This window comes from Stegostoma tigrinum, chromosome 2 (genome assembly GCF_030684315.1).
Source record: "Stegostoma tigrinum isolate sSteTig4 chromosome 2, sSteTig4.hap1, whole genome shotgun sequence".
Lineage (NCBI taxonomy): Eukaryota > Metazoa > Chordata > Chondrichthyes > Orectolobiformes > Stegostomatidae > Stegostoma > Stegostoma tigrinum.
Window position 1 is genome coordinate 77,271,511 of NC_081355.1, and position 14,612 is coordinate 77,286,122.

The window sequence follows — 14,612 nt, forward strand, 5'->3', positions numbered from 1 at the left end:
TTGACAGCTAGAACTTGTGAAATGTTCAGTCACAGAAATTTGAAATTGTATCAAAAACTTGCTTGGATCAAGGTCATATGTTGCAGTGTTTTGCCAAGCAAATGATGTTATGAACTAGCATGTTAATGGCTTATATACTGCTCACTAGAAATAAGATGTCATTTTCAGACAGATGTGTATATCAATAAGGAAACTAGCTGCTCATTGTGAGAATGTTTTGCTACAAAAAGAATTCATTTCAGAAAACAAAAGGATTACTGGGAATTAAATGGCTTGCATTCTCCAACTTTTAATAATATTCTATTTTTGAGAAAGAATATAACTTGAAATATTATAATCAAATACCATCTTTAACTACTATTGAAACATGCACATTTACTGCATCAGTAAAATGTAGTGCATAGAAATCCTTGAGTATGTTACTGCCGTTTTGTTTCCATTTTTATTGGTATTTGAGTAACAGCATTGTAGCCATTAAGAATTTCCATTTTTGACATTTTTAAAAATAACTTCCTGTCTTTGAAGTTACTGCAGTTCATAAGGACATCATGCTACCTGCAAGTTCCTTACCAACCCACACATCATCCTGATTTGGAACTATATTAGCATTCCTTCACTTGTTGTTTGGCAAAAATCTAGAAACTGTCTTCCAACAAGACTGTGGGTATGCCTACATAAGAACTCAGAGCAGAATTAGGCAATTCAGCCCCTTCAGCCTGCTCTGCCATCTCATCTCGGGTTCAAATGCACTTTCCTGCCTGTTCTCCATAATCCTTTAACCAGTTACTAATTAAAAATTGGTCTTTCTCATTGTTAAATTTATTCAGTGTACTGACATTCACTGCATTCTGGGGTATGAATTCTGCAGATTTTTTGAGAGAAACAATTTCTCCTCATCACTTTTAAATCTGCCATACCTTACCCTAAAACTTTGACCTGCATGCGCTGTAGCTGTTAAAAAGATAGCTCACATCACTGCTTTCTCAAGAGTAATTGGAGATGGACAACCAATGTTGGCTTTGCCAGCACTGCTCATATCCCATGAATGATTGAAAAAAAATTGTAATTTTCCAAGAATCTAAAGTTTAGCATCATAATCTTGAACTTCAACAAGTAAGGTTAAATGAAGTCCACTGACTAGTTTAAATTTATTAATAAGAGTTTGCCCTCTTTTAAGTTCCCTTCTATAGAAACATCACTAAAAGGGTCCAATGAACAGAACTCCATGTATGCTTTCAATAAAATTATGCAAACCTCTAAATTCCCAACTTGGAAATTATAACCGCTACCTAACATTATGTGATGCATCATCAAGTGAAGGTAACCAAGAAGTAAATTGAGACTGAGTTCTGCAACAGCAAACTTCACAAAGTATGACAAAAGCACTCTTGATAACCCGGCAAGGAAGAAGAAGGGTATATTACTGGCACAGCACAGTTCTTTACTGAGCATAATATTTATACAGACAAAGGAAAGTTTGAATAATCCCAAAGTCTGATTTTTATTTAACACTATGAACAACTATACATTCTGAAATATAATACCAAATTAGACTTTACATTTCATTAAGTTTATACTGGCAAATGGTTATGAATGGTTGACTTATTTCTACCGTTATTCATAATCTCCATTGAATATTTTGGATATCATCTGTGACTATACCCCAAAATAAAGTTGGAAATCAAATGATTTATACTGCAACTAAATGATTTAAGTTGGAACATTAAGCAATGTACCTTTGAATCTGGTAGGCAGGATCCAAAAGCTTCCAACAAGAGGTTATCAACCTTTACTGCCTTCTCAAAGTCTGCATATGAAACTTTGTTATCATGGTCATAGTCCTAGTAAAGAAAAGGACAGATTTTGCAACAATAATTAATATAGAAGTAGACCACATAGAGCAATTAGGTGGTATAATAAGTTACCACACTGTCCATTTACCTTAAGCACTTGAAGCTCTCTTCCAATCTGTTTCCACAATATTGGTCCTATGGAAGATTTATCTAGGTATTTAAAAGCTAGTTTTAAAGTCAGCATGGACTCAAACTTTGGCACAAATGCTCTCTAAGTGATGTTGATATAAGGATAGTTGCTGCGGAAACTAGCTATTTCAACTAGAGGACTAGGTGGTTGAAGAAAAATAATGCATGTTTCATCAGTTAACTTGCTTTGCTATTTGTAGGATCTAGGAGCCATTTAGTCCATTGGGCCTGCTTCAAACGTGCTAATCGAACACTTCAATGCCCTTTTCCCATACTATACCCAAACCCCTCTACACCAGTGGGAAGAAGAAACCTCAGCATGGAAAAGTTGGGCCAAAGGGTTGGGTGTTTCCATGCTGTACGACTCTGAGTCTACCTTAAACATCTTCAAAGACTGAGCATCCACAGCCCTCTGATAGAGAATTCCAAAGGTTCACAAACCTCTCAGTAAAAAAAAATCTCATCTCTGTTCTAAGTGGCTTCCTGTTTATTTTTACATATGCCCTGTTCTAGCTTCCTCAACTGGGAACAGTGCCTACTGAGATGGGGTCAGAACAGGGTACGACAGATGCGTCAGGGGTGGAGCAGGTAGTTGCAGCAAATTTGGTCAGACATAGCAAGAAACTCACAAAGACTTGCAGCAAAAAGCCAGCCAAAAACCCAACCTAAGTTAGCAAAAAACACATAAGATTCAGCCCGCTGTCCTTCAAACTAAATATTAAATTGAACCTCTGTCTGCTTTTTTTAGTGAATACAAAAAAATCCCAAAGAACATGCCAGACAAGCCCTGATTTCTTCCAAAACTAGAGGGCATTGGCTTAAGGTGAGAGGGGAAAAATTTAAAAGGGACCAAAGGGACAATATTTTCACGCAGAGGGTGGTGTGTGTATGGAAATGAATTGCCACGGGAAGTGGTAGAGTCTGGTACAATTACAACATTTAAAAGGTATCTGCATAGGCGTATGAATAGGAAGGGTTTAGAGTGATACGGGCCAAATGCTGACAGTTGGAATAGATTAATGTAGAATATCTATTCAGCACAGACGAACTGGACCTAACGGTCTGCTTCCATGCTGTGCATCTCTATAACTCTATTTTGTTTGGAAACAGTAGGGCAGTTACTCCCATGTCCTGGCCAATATTCACATCTCAATCAACTTAAATTCAGATTAACTGGTACTGTCACATTGTTGTTTTGGGGGGGAAATCGCTGCGTAAAAATTAGTTGGCCCACTTTCTATATTACAAAGTAATTGCACCTCAAAAGCACTACATTGGCTAAAATAAATTATCAGGCATCATGTAAATACTATCCATTTTCATTTCATGCTCTCCACTGAAAGCATTGTTGACACATCTGTTGGCACAAAGTAATATTTCCAGTATAATCTGTTTAAAAAAACTACATTAGCTGCCTTTGTCCCATTATCAAAGGTCACATGGGCACATCTTAATACTTGAACAGGTGGAATAGTAATGGAAATAATTGTGCAAGTGCTTTCAGATTTTTTTCCTCTTTTCATTCACGGGATGAGGAGTGTCGCTAGCTAGGCCAGCATTTGTTGCTCATTCCTAATTGCCCAGGGATAATTAAGAGTCAACCACACCATGTGGGTCAGGAGTCACATGTAGGCCAGATCAGGTAGGATGACGGTTTCCTTCCCTAAAAGGACATTAGTGAACCAGATGAGTTTTTCTTGACAATCAACAATGCATCCACAGTCATCGTTAGATTCTTAATTCCAGAGATTTATTAAATTCAAATTCCATCACCTGCCATGGTAGTATTGAACCCAGGTCCCCTGAATAAACAGTCTAGCAATAATACCACTAGGCCATCGCCTCCCCCAGTAATAAAGCAATAAAAAAAGGTTTTGAAAGAACAAAACCACAATGATTCCTCTTCCTTTTCCACTCTGAGTGAAACAAGTATTTTATCTATTTTGTGAGGTGTTCATCTTCCTCATGAGTGTTCCCTCCATGTTTTTAACAGCATATTATGGAAAATCATTGAAGAATTGTCTCTTTAAAATGTTATATAAAATCATGAAAAGACAACACGCTTCACTGTTATCACTTTCTCATTTCTGGTTATTTTTCATTCTTGTCCTAAGACTTGAGAAGGGAATGTCCCTCATTTGTGTTTCCTGCCCTTAGAGAACAGCTGATAGTATATATTTTTCATCTAAAGAATAACGTCCATGCAATATGGTTCTATCTAAGAAAGACACGTCAGATTATTTAAGTGGTTTTCTCACCATCTTTTTCAGTGCTATCTCTACCAAGTCCTTAACTCCCTCATCAGGATCTTCTTCTGTTGGTTGCTTGATTAGGCTGCTTTTGAGCATGTGAAACATCTCCTCGCGTGAAATGAACCCATCTCCATTTAGATCAAAAACTTCAAAACAGACTGGATCAAAATAAATCAAAGAATTTTAGACTGTATCAATTACCATCCAAAATTTACGTGCATTTTATACAATTCAATAAATGTATATATAATCGTACATTTAATTTTTTCATCCAAAGTCCCACGGAGAATTATTGATAATCCTTCAATCCATTCCTTCAAGTTGACATAGCTATCATTGTCTTTGTCAAATACACGAAAAACTGAGGGGGAAAAAAAAAAACCAAACTCACATCAAGCATACTTAAAATTATTGAGTTTACATTACAGGCCTGAAATGGAGAAATTTGAATTAAATAAGATATGGAATTTAAAAATCAGCATAAATAACAACCACATAACTACTGTCAGTCATCATAAAACTCTACTGCTTAACTAATGTCCTTTAGGGAAGGAAATCTATCATCCTGACCTGAAATGATGCGTATATGATTCCAGATGCACAACGTGATTGACTCTCAACTGCCCTCTGAAATGGTTTAACAAACATCTCAGTTTTTTAAAATCCCCACAAAGTCTAAACAAAGAAATAAAACCAAATGGGAGATTCAGCATCAATCCAGCACCAGGAAAAGCAAGACAAATCCAACCCAATCCATTACTGTCCCATCAGTCTATTCTCAATCATTGGTAAAATGGTGGAAGGTGTCATAAACAGTGCTATCAAGGAGCACCTGGTCAGCAATAGCCTGCTTGCTGATGTACAGATTGTCTCTGCCAGGGCCATTCAGCTCCTGACCTCATTACAACCTTGATTCAAATATGGAAAAAAGAACTGAGCTCCAGAGGTGAGAAGAGTAACAGACTTTGACAGTAAGATCACATTCAAGCATATGGGGCATCAAGGAGCCCTAGCAAAACCAGAAACAATGGGAATCGGGGGCAAACTCTTCAGTGGTTGGAGAATTATGCCACACATAGGAAGATGGTTGTGGTTGTTGGAGATCAGTCATTTCAGCTCCAGGATATCACGGCGGGAGTTCTTCAGGGAGGTGTCCTCGGCCCAACCATCCTCAACTGCTTCATCAATGGCTTTCCCTCCATTATAAGGCCAGAAGCAGGGATGTTCGCCAATGATTGTACAATGTTTAGCACTATTCACAAGTCCTCAGATACTGAACCAGTCCATGTTCAAATGTAACAAGATCTAGACAATAGCCAGGCTTTGGCTGACAAATGGCAAGGAACATCTGCGTCACACAAATGCCAGACAATGACCATCTCCAGTAGGAGACAATAATCTGACCACTGCCCGTTGACATTCAACGATGTTACCGTTACTGAATCCCCATTAACATTCTCGGGATTACCATCGACCAGAAACTCAACTGAACTCGCCACAGTGAATACAAGAGCAGGTCAGCAGCTAGGAATACTGTGGCAAGTAACTCACTTCCTGCTTCCCCAAAACCTGTGCACCATCTACAAGGAATAAGTCATGAGTGCGATGGAATACTCCCCACTTGCCTAGATTGGTGTAGCTCCAAAAAACTTAAGAAGCTTGACACCATCAAGGACAAAACAGCATGCTTGCCTGGAATGACATCCATAAGCATCCATTCCCTCCACCACCAACAGTAGCAGCAGTGTGAACTATCTACAAGGTGCACTGAAGAAATTTACCAAAGATCATTAGGCAGCACCTTCCAAACCCACAACTGTTTTCATCTAGAAGGACAAGGGCAGCAGATACACAAGAATGGCACCATCTGCAAGTTCCTCTCAAAGCTTTTCACATCTAGACTTGGAAATATATCGCTCTTCCTTCACTGTCACCAGGTCAAAATCCTGGAATTCCCTCCATAAGTGCATTGTCAGTCAACCTACAGCACATGGACTGCAACAATTGAAGAAGGCAGCTCACTGTCACCTTCTCAACAGCAACTTGGGAAGGAAATAAATGCAGGCCAGCCAACAGTGCCCATGTCCCACGAGTGAGTTAAAAAAAAACAATAATGACAAATACAACCCTGTTGACCCTGAAAAGTGCTCCTAATGAATATCTGGGGATTGTACCAAAATGGGAAGAACTGTCCCGTATACTAGTCAACAACAGCCTGTCTTAGCCATATTCACAGAATTATAAATCGCGGGCCTCATCCTAGACATCATCAACACCATCCACACCATCCCTAGATATCCCCTGTCTAAATGGGCAGGGCAGGACTACAAGAGGTAGTAACACAATGGTATAGAGTTGGCAAGGAATTGCCTGGGGGTTCTAAACACTAGCTCCAGTCCCAATGAAATCTAATGTTATCAAGTCAACCATGAGCAAGTAAACCTCCTGTTTATTTTTACCTTCGCCCTCCCCACACTCATTCTCCTTTTCCCTTTCACAGCTTTTAAATCAATACTCTTCTATATTGAACACTACCTGGAGGAAGCACGAAGGGTGGAAAGGGCTACCTGGTGGGGGTCTTCAATGTCCTTCACCGAGAATAGTTCAATTGTGCCTGAAATAGCTGAGTCTTTAAGACATCACTGCAGGACAGCGTCTGTGAGAGATGGCAAGCAAACCAACAAGAGGGGAAATCTGCTTGACAATGTAGTTCACCGAACTACCTGCCACAAATGTGGCCATCCATGACATCATCAGTAGAAGTGACAACAGCAGAGTCATTGTGGAGACCAAATCCTGTCTTCACATTGGGGATACCCTCCATATTTTGTGTGGCACTATCTTGAGTGAAAAATGGGACAGGCTTCAAACATATCGAGTAACTCAAAATTGGGTATCCATGAGGCACTGTAGGTTGTCAGCAGCAGCAATAAGTTTATATTCAATCACAATCTGCAAACTCATGAACCAGAATATCCTTGATTCCTTCATGATCTTCAAGCCAGCAGATGAACGCTGGTTCGATGAAAGGTGCAGGGGCATATGACAAGAACAGCACTGGGAAAAAATGAAGTGTCAGTCTGATGAAGCAATGACACAGGTTCTACTTATAAAGAAGCTGCATACAATGGACAGGTCTAAGTGTTCCCATAATCAATGAATAAGATCTAACTTCTGCAGTTCTGCCACATCCAGTTGAGAATGATGATGAATAATTAAACAATAAACAGGAGGTTGATGCTTCACAAACATCCACATCTTCAATGTGGGAAAGCTCAGCAAATCAGTACAAAAAACAAGGATGGGGTATTTCTCCCACCTCCAGTCAGAATTGTCAAGTGGATAATGCATCTTGGCCTACTCTTACAACAGTAACATGACCTGCCAACTGTTGTACTCAATACCCCGTCCAATGAAGGAAAGCATGCGGTACGCCTTCTTGACCACTCTATTGACCTGCGTTGCCACCTTCAGGGAACAATGGACCCGAACACCCAGATCTGTCTGTACATCAATTTTCTCCAGGACTTTTTCATTCACTGTATAGCTCACTGTTGAATTAGATTTTCCAAAATGCATCACCTGTCACAGATGTCAGTCTGAAGCCAATTTAGTTCACTCCACATGATATCAAGATGCTGAATGCACTGGTAACTGCAAAGTCTGTGGATTGTGAAATCATTCAAGCTATTGTAGAAAGATTTGTGTTCTGGAACTAGCCATAACCCTGTTCCAATACAGCTGCAACATTTGCATCTACCCAGCAATGTGGAAACCAGGCAAATCTAATGACAAAATGCCAGGCAAATCTAACCTGGTTAATTACAACCCTATCAGTATATTTTCGATTATCAGCAAAATGATAAAAGGGCTCATCAACAGTGTTATCAAGTGGCACTTGTAAAGGAAGAGTGAAGTGAAAGTTGCAAATGGGATTCCTACACTTGTCAGGAACATCTGATCTAAGAAATGCTGAGAATTATTTGTTGAAACAAATGGACTGTTTATTGATGTGTGCGTGCTTATTAAGTGCTGGCTGGTCTCTGCCTCCAAATAATTATGTGCTAACATTGCTCCGCTGTTTCTGGTCCTCCTCCTGACCTTCACTCAAGGGGGAGAAGCCAAGAGGACTTAACTGATTCTTTTCAACTGTTATTCTTAGACTGCTGAGATAGTTATATGACTTCTGTTCAAGTTTACTGGTATGAACCTTTAAAAATTTTTATGGCCTAAGCCTCTTTTCAGTTCTGACAACTTGAAAACTTGCCTTCCCTCTTTACTTGGATTTAATAGCAGCTACAAACCACCCTAGAATGGGTGCACCCACACTAAAGGTCCTTTTTTGGTAGGTCGCTTTTTTGTTTTAACTGAAGTTGGAGAGAAGCTGCTACTATTTTAGTAGACATTCTCTTAACTTGCCTGCCAGAGCATCCTGATATTTTCATGCTGAAATGCCTCCCATGGCCTACCCTCAGCTTCAAGACTCTATCAATCTTTCCTAATTGTATAGCCAGTCTACTCTCTGGCCATGAATTAGCCAAAATATAAAAATCACCAGTTCAGATATTTAGCCAAAAATGCAGCAAAATCTCTTTTTATCATTGGATTAGCGATGGAGCTGTGAACAATATTAAAAGCAAGCTAAATGAAGATGCCTCCTCTGCCAGATAAGCATGGTATGATATAAAATAATGAGTATAAAAATTCACGAGCAATTCTTTAAATTTGCGTTGAAATCTTTCAAATTTAAGTTCCAATGTAAGTTAAGAATTATTGCAGCCACTGGCTTGTATTGAACACTTTAAAAATGTACCTAGCATTTGAAGCTTAACGCATACAGCTCAGCCTTTCAGCTCAAATGCAAAGAACATGCAATGTGCCTTATTGACTACCACCCAATGGCTCTGACCTCAATAATTATGAAATACTTTGAGAGGCTGGTCATGGCTCACAGCAACTCCAATCTCAGTTCAGGTGCATAACAGCCTAGTAAAAATGTGAGGTGATGCATTTTGGAAGATCTAATTCAACAACTATACAGTAAATGGAAAAGTCCTAGGGAAAATGGATGTACAGAGTGATCTGGGTGTTCAGGTCCATTGTTTCGTGAAGATGGCAACACAGGTCAATACAGTGGTCAAGAAGGCGTAGCGCATGCTTTCCTTCATTGGACGGGGTATTGAGTACAAGAGTTGGCAGGTCATGTTACAGTTGTATAAGCCTTTGGTTCGGCCACATTTAGAGTACTGCGTACAGATCTGGTCACCTCATTACCAAAAAGATGTGGATGCTTTGGAGAGGGTGCAAAGAAGGTTCACCAGGATGTTGCCTGGTATGAAGGGCGCTAGCTATGAAGAAAGGTTGAGTAGATTAGGATTATTTTCATTAGAAAGCTGGAGAGTGATGGGGGACCTGATTGAGGTCTGCAAAATCATAAGGGGTATAAACAAGGTGGATAGCAAGAAGCTTTTTACCCAGAGTGGGGACTCAATTACTAGGGGTCATGAGTTCAAAGTGACAGGAGAAAGGTTTATGGGTGATATGCGTGGAAAATTCTTTACACAGAGGGTGGTGGGTGCCTGGAACGTGTTGCCAGTGGAGGTGGTGGACGCAGACGCAATAGTGTCTTTTAAGATGTATCTGGACAGGTACATGGATGGCAGGGAGCAAAGGGATACAGACCCTTAGAAAACAGATGACAGGTTTAGACAGAGGATCTCAGTTGGCGCAGGCTTGGAGGGCCGAAGGGCCTGTTCCTGTGCTGTAATTTTCTTTGTTCTTTGTATGGCAACTGCTCTGCCTAGGGCCGTAAGAAACTACAGAAGCATAGCCCAGACCATCATGGATGTCAACATTCCATCCATGGACTTCATTTACACAACTCACTGCCACAGAAAGACTGCCAACAAACATCATAAAAGGCCCAGTGCACCCAAGTAATGATCTGCTACAACTTCTTCCATCAGGCAGAAGATACAGAAGCCTGAACACACGCACCAGCCAGTTCAGGAACAGCTTCTTCCCAGCTGTTATTAGACTGATAAATAGACTGTCTACCCTCAACTAATGCTGATCTTACTAATGTTGATTTCGCCTAGTGCATGCCCTATGCAATGTGACCTTTATGCCTCTAAGTCCTTTTGATTTGTACATCCTCGCTTACTATGATCTGCCTGTACTGCTTGTAAACAAAGCTTTTCACTGTCCTTCGGTGCACATGACAATAAATCAATCAATCACATGCACAATTATACAATGGCTCCAAATTGCATTGCTCAATGAACAGATTTACATTTCACGAAAAATTATCACATCTGCAACATATTATAACTCTAACCTCTATCTGTAATCATATCATCAGTCATTCCAAACGTAGTGTGCAGAACATTTCTGAACTTGTTTCGATCCAGTCCAACTGCAATCCGCTGCTCAGGGAAAGTGGCAACAAGCGTGCTGAAGACCTTCATTAAACACTGCACCTCATGTCTGTTGACTGCAATATATGGACAGAAATAAATGCTTTTCATTTAAGATAGGAAATAGAACATATTCATCTTATTAAAAGCACTACTGATCTTTAGCAATAAGATTATTTAGATTTCGATGTAACTTAATTTACCAAACTGAGATTAAAAGGAAATTGATACCTGTACCTCTTTTATTTCAAATACATAGCATTACCAGTACATTTTGCTTCAGAATTATTGGTGAAGCATAGCCTAAAAGCAGATCTTATTGTGGAGTCTCTCATAAAATTTCACAAGTTCACCTTCACTGATATTACAAATGGAAGTGCACTTCATAATCATCCATCTCCAGTGAAAATGGCAATGGAAAGATTTTATGATGAAAGACATAGAAAGTTTGTGTCAGCTATGTGCTGAAGAGTATTTAAGTTATTATCATTTAGGAACATGGAATTTTAAAGCTGAGGCAGATGTGTGGTTTCAGTTCTGTGGAGCTAACAGATTTTTTAAGAAGTCACAAAGTCTTTTAGAATAAAGAACTAATGACATCTTCCAAGAAGGCATGTGATACAATCAAGTTACATCTGTGGTATCAGTTAATGAACCATTTAAACAGCTGAATTTACAGCACACAGGAAAAAAGTTGATCAGAGGCCGCTAGATTAGTTTCAACTTCAGTTCAGAAGAATCAAGTTTTCAGTTTAGAAGGTAATTTCACCCCAGTAGTTTTAGTTTGTAAATCCTCCATGCTGTGACAGTTTGTGCACAAGTTTTCAAGTTGTCAGAATTGAGAAGAGGTTTAGGTCATCAGAATTTTAAAAAGTTCATACCAGCAGACATGGACACCAGCAGTCTAAGAATAACAATTGAAAACAGTAAGAAATAGTTGAGATAAATGACATTTCTCTGGATTGAATATTTGATATTGCTGGAGAATACGCTGAAACTTTGTTTGTTATTTACATACACCATGTGTTTTCATTACAGTAGTAAACTTGTTCTTTTGTTAAAGAGCCTTCTCAGCCTTGTATGAACATGTTCAGTCGTCAACCACGATAGCAACAACTGCACAAAAATACTTGTGATCCATCAAACTAGGTTTCATTTTGAAATCTGACTTGTCCAGTTTTACTATTAACTAGGATGAAAACAAAGTAGTACCTCTTCCAGCATAAGTTTTATTGAATTTATGGGAAATTTGTGTTTAAAAAACAGGTATGTGGAGGTAGTAGACACTTTAAAAAGCATTGAGTATAGTTTATTGTGATGATTAGCTTTAAAATGGCTTTGAATGTTGCTAAGGATTTTCTGTGAGTAGAAGACCTAAAAGCAGATTATTTGAAATTTTTGACTGAAGCTAAACTGAAGGAGTAGCAGATGTAATGAAGGTAGAAATAAAAGCAGGATCTCATAAGAATGACACATTTAAAATGATTACTCAAATTCTGGAATGAAAAGGACAAAAATCTGAACATATCACAGAACAGCGCAGGAAGAGGCCTTATGACCTACCATGTCTTTGCCAACGAGGATGCCATTTTAAACTAATCCCATATGCATGCACAGGGTCCGTATCAATATATCCCCTGCCTATTCATAAGTCTAAATGCCTCTTAAATTATCATCTTTGCTTCTACCACCTTGCCTGATAGCTACCACCCTCTTTGTGGAAAAACTTTCCTCACATATCTCTTTTACACTTTTCCACTCTCAACTTAAATCTATGTTCCCTATTATTCTACCCTGGGAAAAAGACTCCAGCTATGCATTTTATCAGTGCCTCTCATAATTTTATACACTTCTATCAGGTCGAAGCGCTAGCAATAATAAAACAAGATTGTTCAACCTCCCCTTAAAGCTACAAAATCAGAAATTGCGGAAACACTCAGCAGGTCTGGCAGCATTTGTGATCAGAAAGCATTGTTAATATTTCAGGTCCAGTGACTTTCTTTAGAACTGATTGCAGCTAGGAAAAGGTGAGTATATATGCAAGGGAAGGAATGGTGGAGGGGCAAAGACTAGATGATAGGAGATGGCTACAGTGCTCCTGAAAAGCTCAGCTCAACCTGAAACAGCAACATTCATTTTCCACTTGGGAACCCTGCAGCCTTCTGGAACTGATATCAAGTTCAATAATTTTAGAGCCTGAGCACCCACACACAACAGACCTTGTTATCTCATGGGCTATTACCACAAATGACTCATTGTCAGCTGCTGTGGTCCTCATTGCTATTCATTTGTCCAGGCTGACTTTTACCTATTCCTCTGTCTGCCCAATTGTTTTTCTCTCTCCAAGCTTCACCTGCACCTATTGTTTATTCTTTCCCCCTCTCCCACCCCTTCCCTAGTAACAGGTACCAACCTTTTCCTAGTTACAATCAGATCTAATGAAGGGTCACTGAAGCCCAAATGTTAATCTGATTTCTCTACACCGATGCTGAGATTTTCCAGCAAGTTCTGATTTTGTTTCGAATTTCCAGCATCCACATTCTTTGGATTTTCTCTCCTTATGGCTAATACATTCCAAACCAAACAACATCTTGGCAAAACTTCATTTGCACCCTCTCCAAAGCCTCCACATTTGTCCTACAATGTGACCAGAACTGCACAAGATACTCCAAAATTGAGATGTCACCTCTAGAAATGACTGAGATTCAGTTAGAAATTTAGAAACTTCAATTTGAGGAAAAAGACAGAGAAACAGCAATGGAAAGAGAAAACAATGAAAAGAAAGGAGTGATGGATATTGAATATTAAATAAAAAGCTTGAACTTCAGAAAGGGGCAGAAATTAGACAGCATGACTTGAAGAGATTGAAAGCTTAGAATAAACAAAGAAAGAGGAAATAGTAGCTCAGAGAGTGATTCTGATTTCAATGAGTAATTTGATTTAGCTAAAATTCAACATATAGCACTTAAATATTCAGAGGGAAGAGTCAAAGAATAGTTCATGTCATTTGAAAAGGCAGCTGGGAAAATGAGGAACATTACACTGTTGGAATGTGTATACCAATTTGTCAGAAGAACAATCTGCAGACTATGTAACCTCTAAAAAATAAATTCTCAATGCTTTTGAACTTGTGACTGAACTTTATCAACTGAAGGCTATAAGAAAGAAAACTGATGTTAGGTTCTAGCCTTTCACTTTTATTATTTTATCATCCTTCTATTGCTTCCTAAAATGAATCTTTTCCCTCTGCAGATTTTATATTCCTCCAATACCCTTGTGGATTTCCAGTGTGACCTTGTCCCGACATGTAACTTTCTGTTGGAAATATCTTGGGTATTCTCGAGAATTGCTTCCCTCAGATCTTTATACTTATTCAAGTAAATAAATATTTAGTGTTTACAAGAAAACTATTTTGAAATTCTTCCATAATAATGATTTCTCTCACACGTCCCAGCACTTTTTTCTCTCACTTAAGTGATCAAAACCACTGATCTCAGCTCCTGGAATTCTCTGCAGGAGTTCCTCAGAGTGGTGTCCCAAGACCAAACATCTTCAACTGCTTCATCAGTGGCCATCCCTCAATCATAAGGTCAGAAGTAGGGATATTCGCCAATGTTTGCACAATGTTCAGCACCATTCGTGACTCCTCAAACACTGAAGCAGCCCATGTTCAAATGCAACAAAATCTGGACAATATCTAGGCTTGGGCTAACAAGCGGCAAGTGACAATCGTGCCATACAAATGCCAGGTTATGACCACCATCAGTAAGAGACATTCTAACCACCACCCCTTGACATTCAATGGTGTTACCATCACTGAAACCCCCACTAAGGACATCCTTGGGTTATCATTGACCAGAAACTCAACTGGGCTCACCACATAAACACAGTGGCTAAAAGACCAGGCCAGAAGCTAGGAATACTGGGGCGAGTAATTCATCTCCTGACTACTCAAAGCCTAT

At 39.2% G+C, this 14,612-nt stretch overlaps 1 protein-coding gene across 1 annotated transcript in view; it reads right to left on the bottom strand.

The window, feature by feature from the left end:
• The window catches only part of clxn (calaxin), a 35,035-nt gene that overhangs the window by 3,256 nt on the left and 17,167 nt on the right, over nt 1-14,612 (bottom strand). The window contains exons 2-5 of the mRNA XM_048522703.2: nt 10,572-10,727; nt 4,491-4,595; nt 4,241-4,392; nt 1,737-1,841 (exon numbers count right to left, since the gene is read on the bottom strand). Coding sequence (XP_048378660.1) covers nt 1,737-1,841; nt 4,241-4,392; nt 4,491-4,595; nt 10,572-10,727 — 518 coding nt within the window. The remainder of the gene's footprint in view (nt 1-1,736; nt 1,842-4,240; nt 4,393-4,490; nt 4,596-10,571; nt 10,728-14,612) is intronic.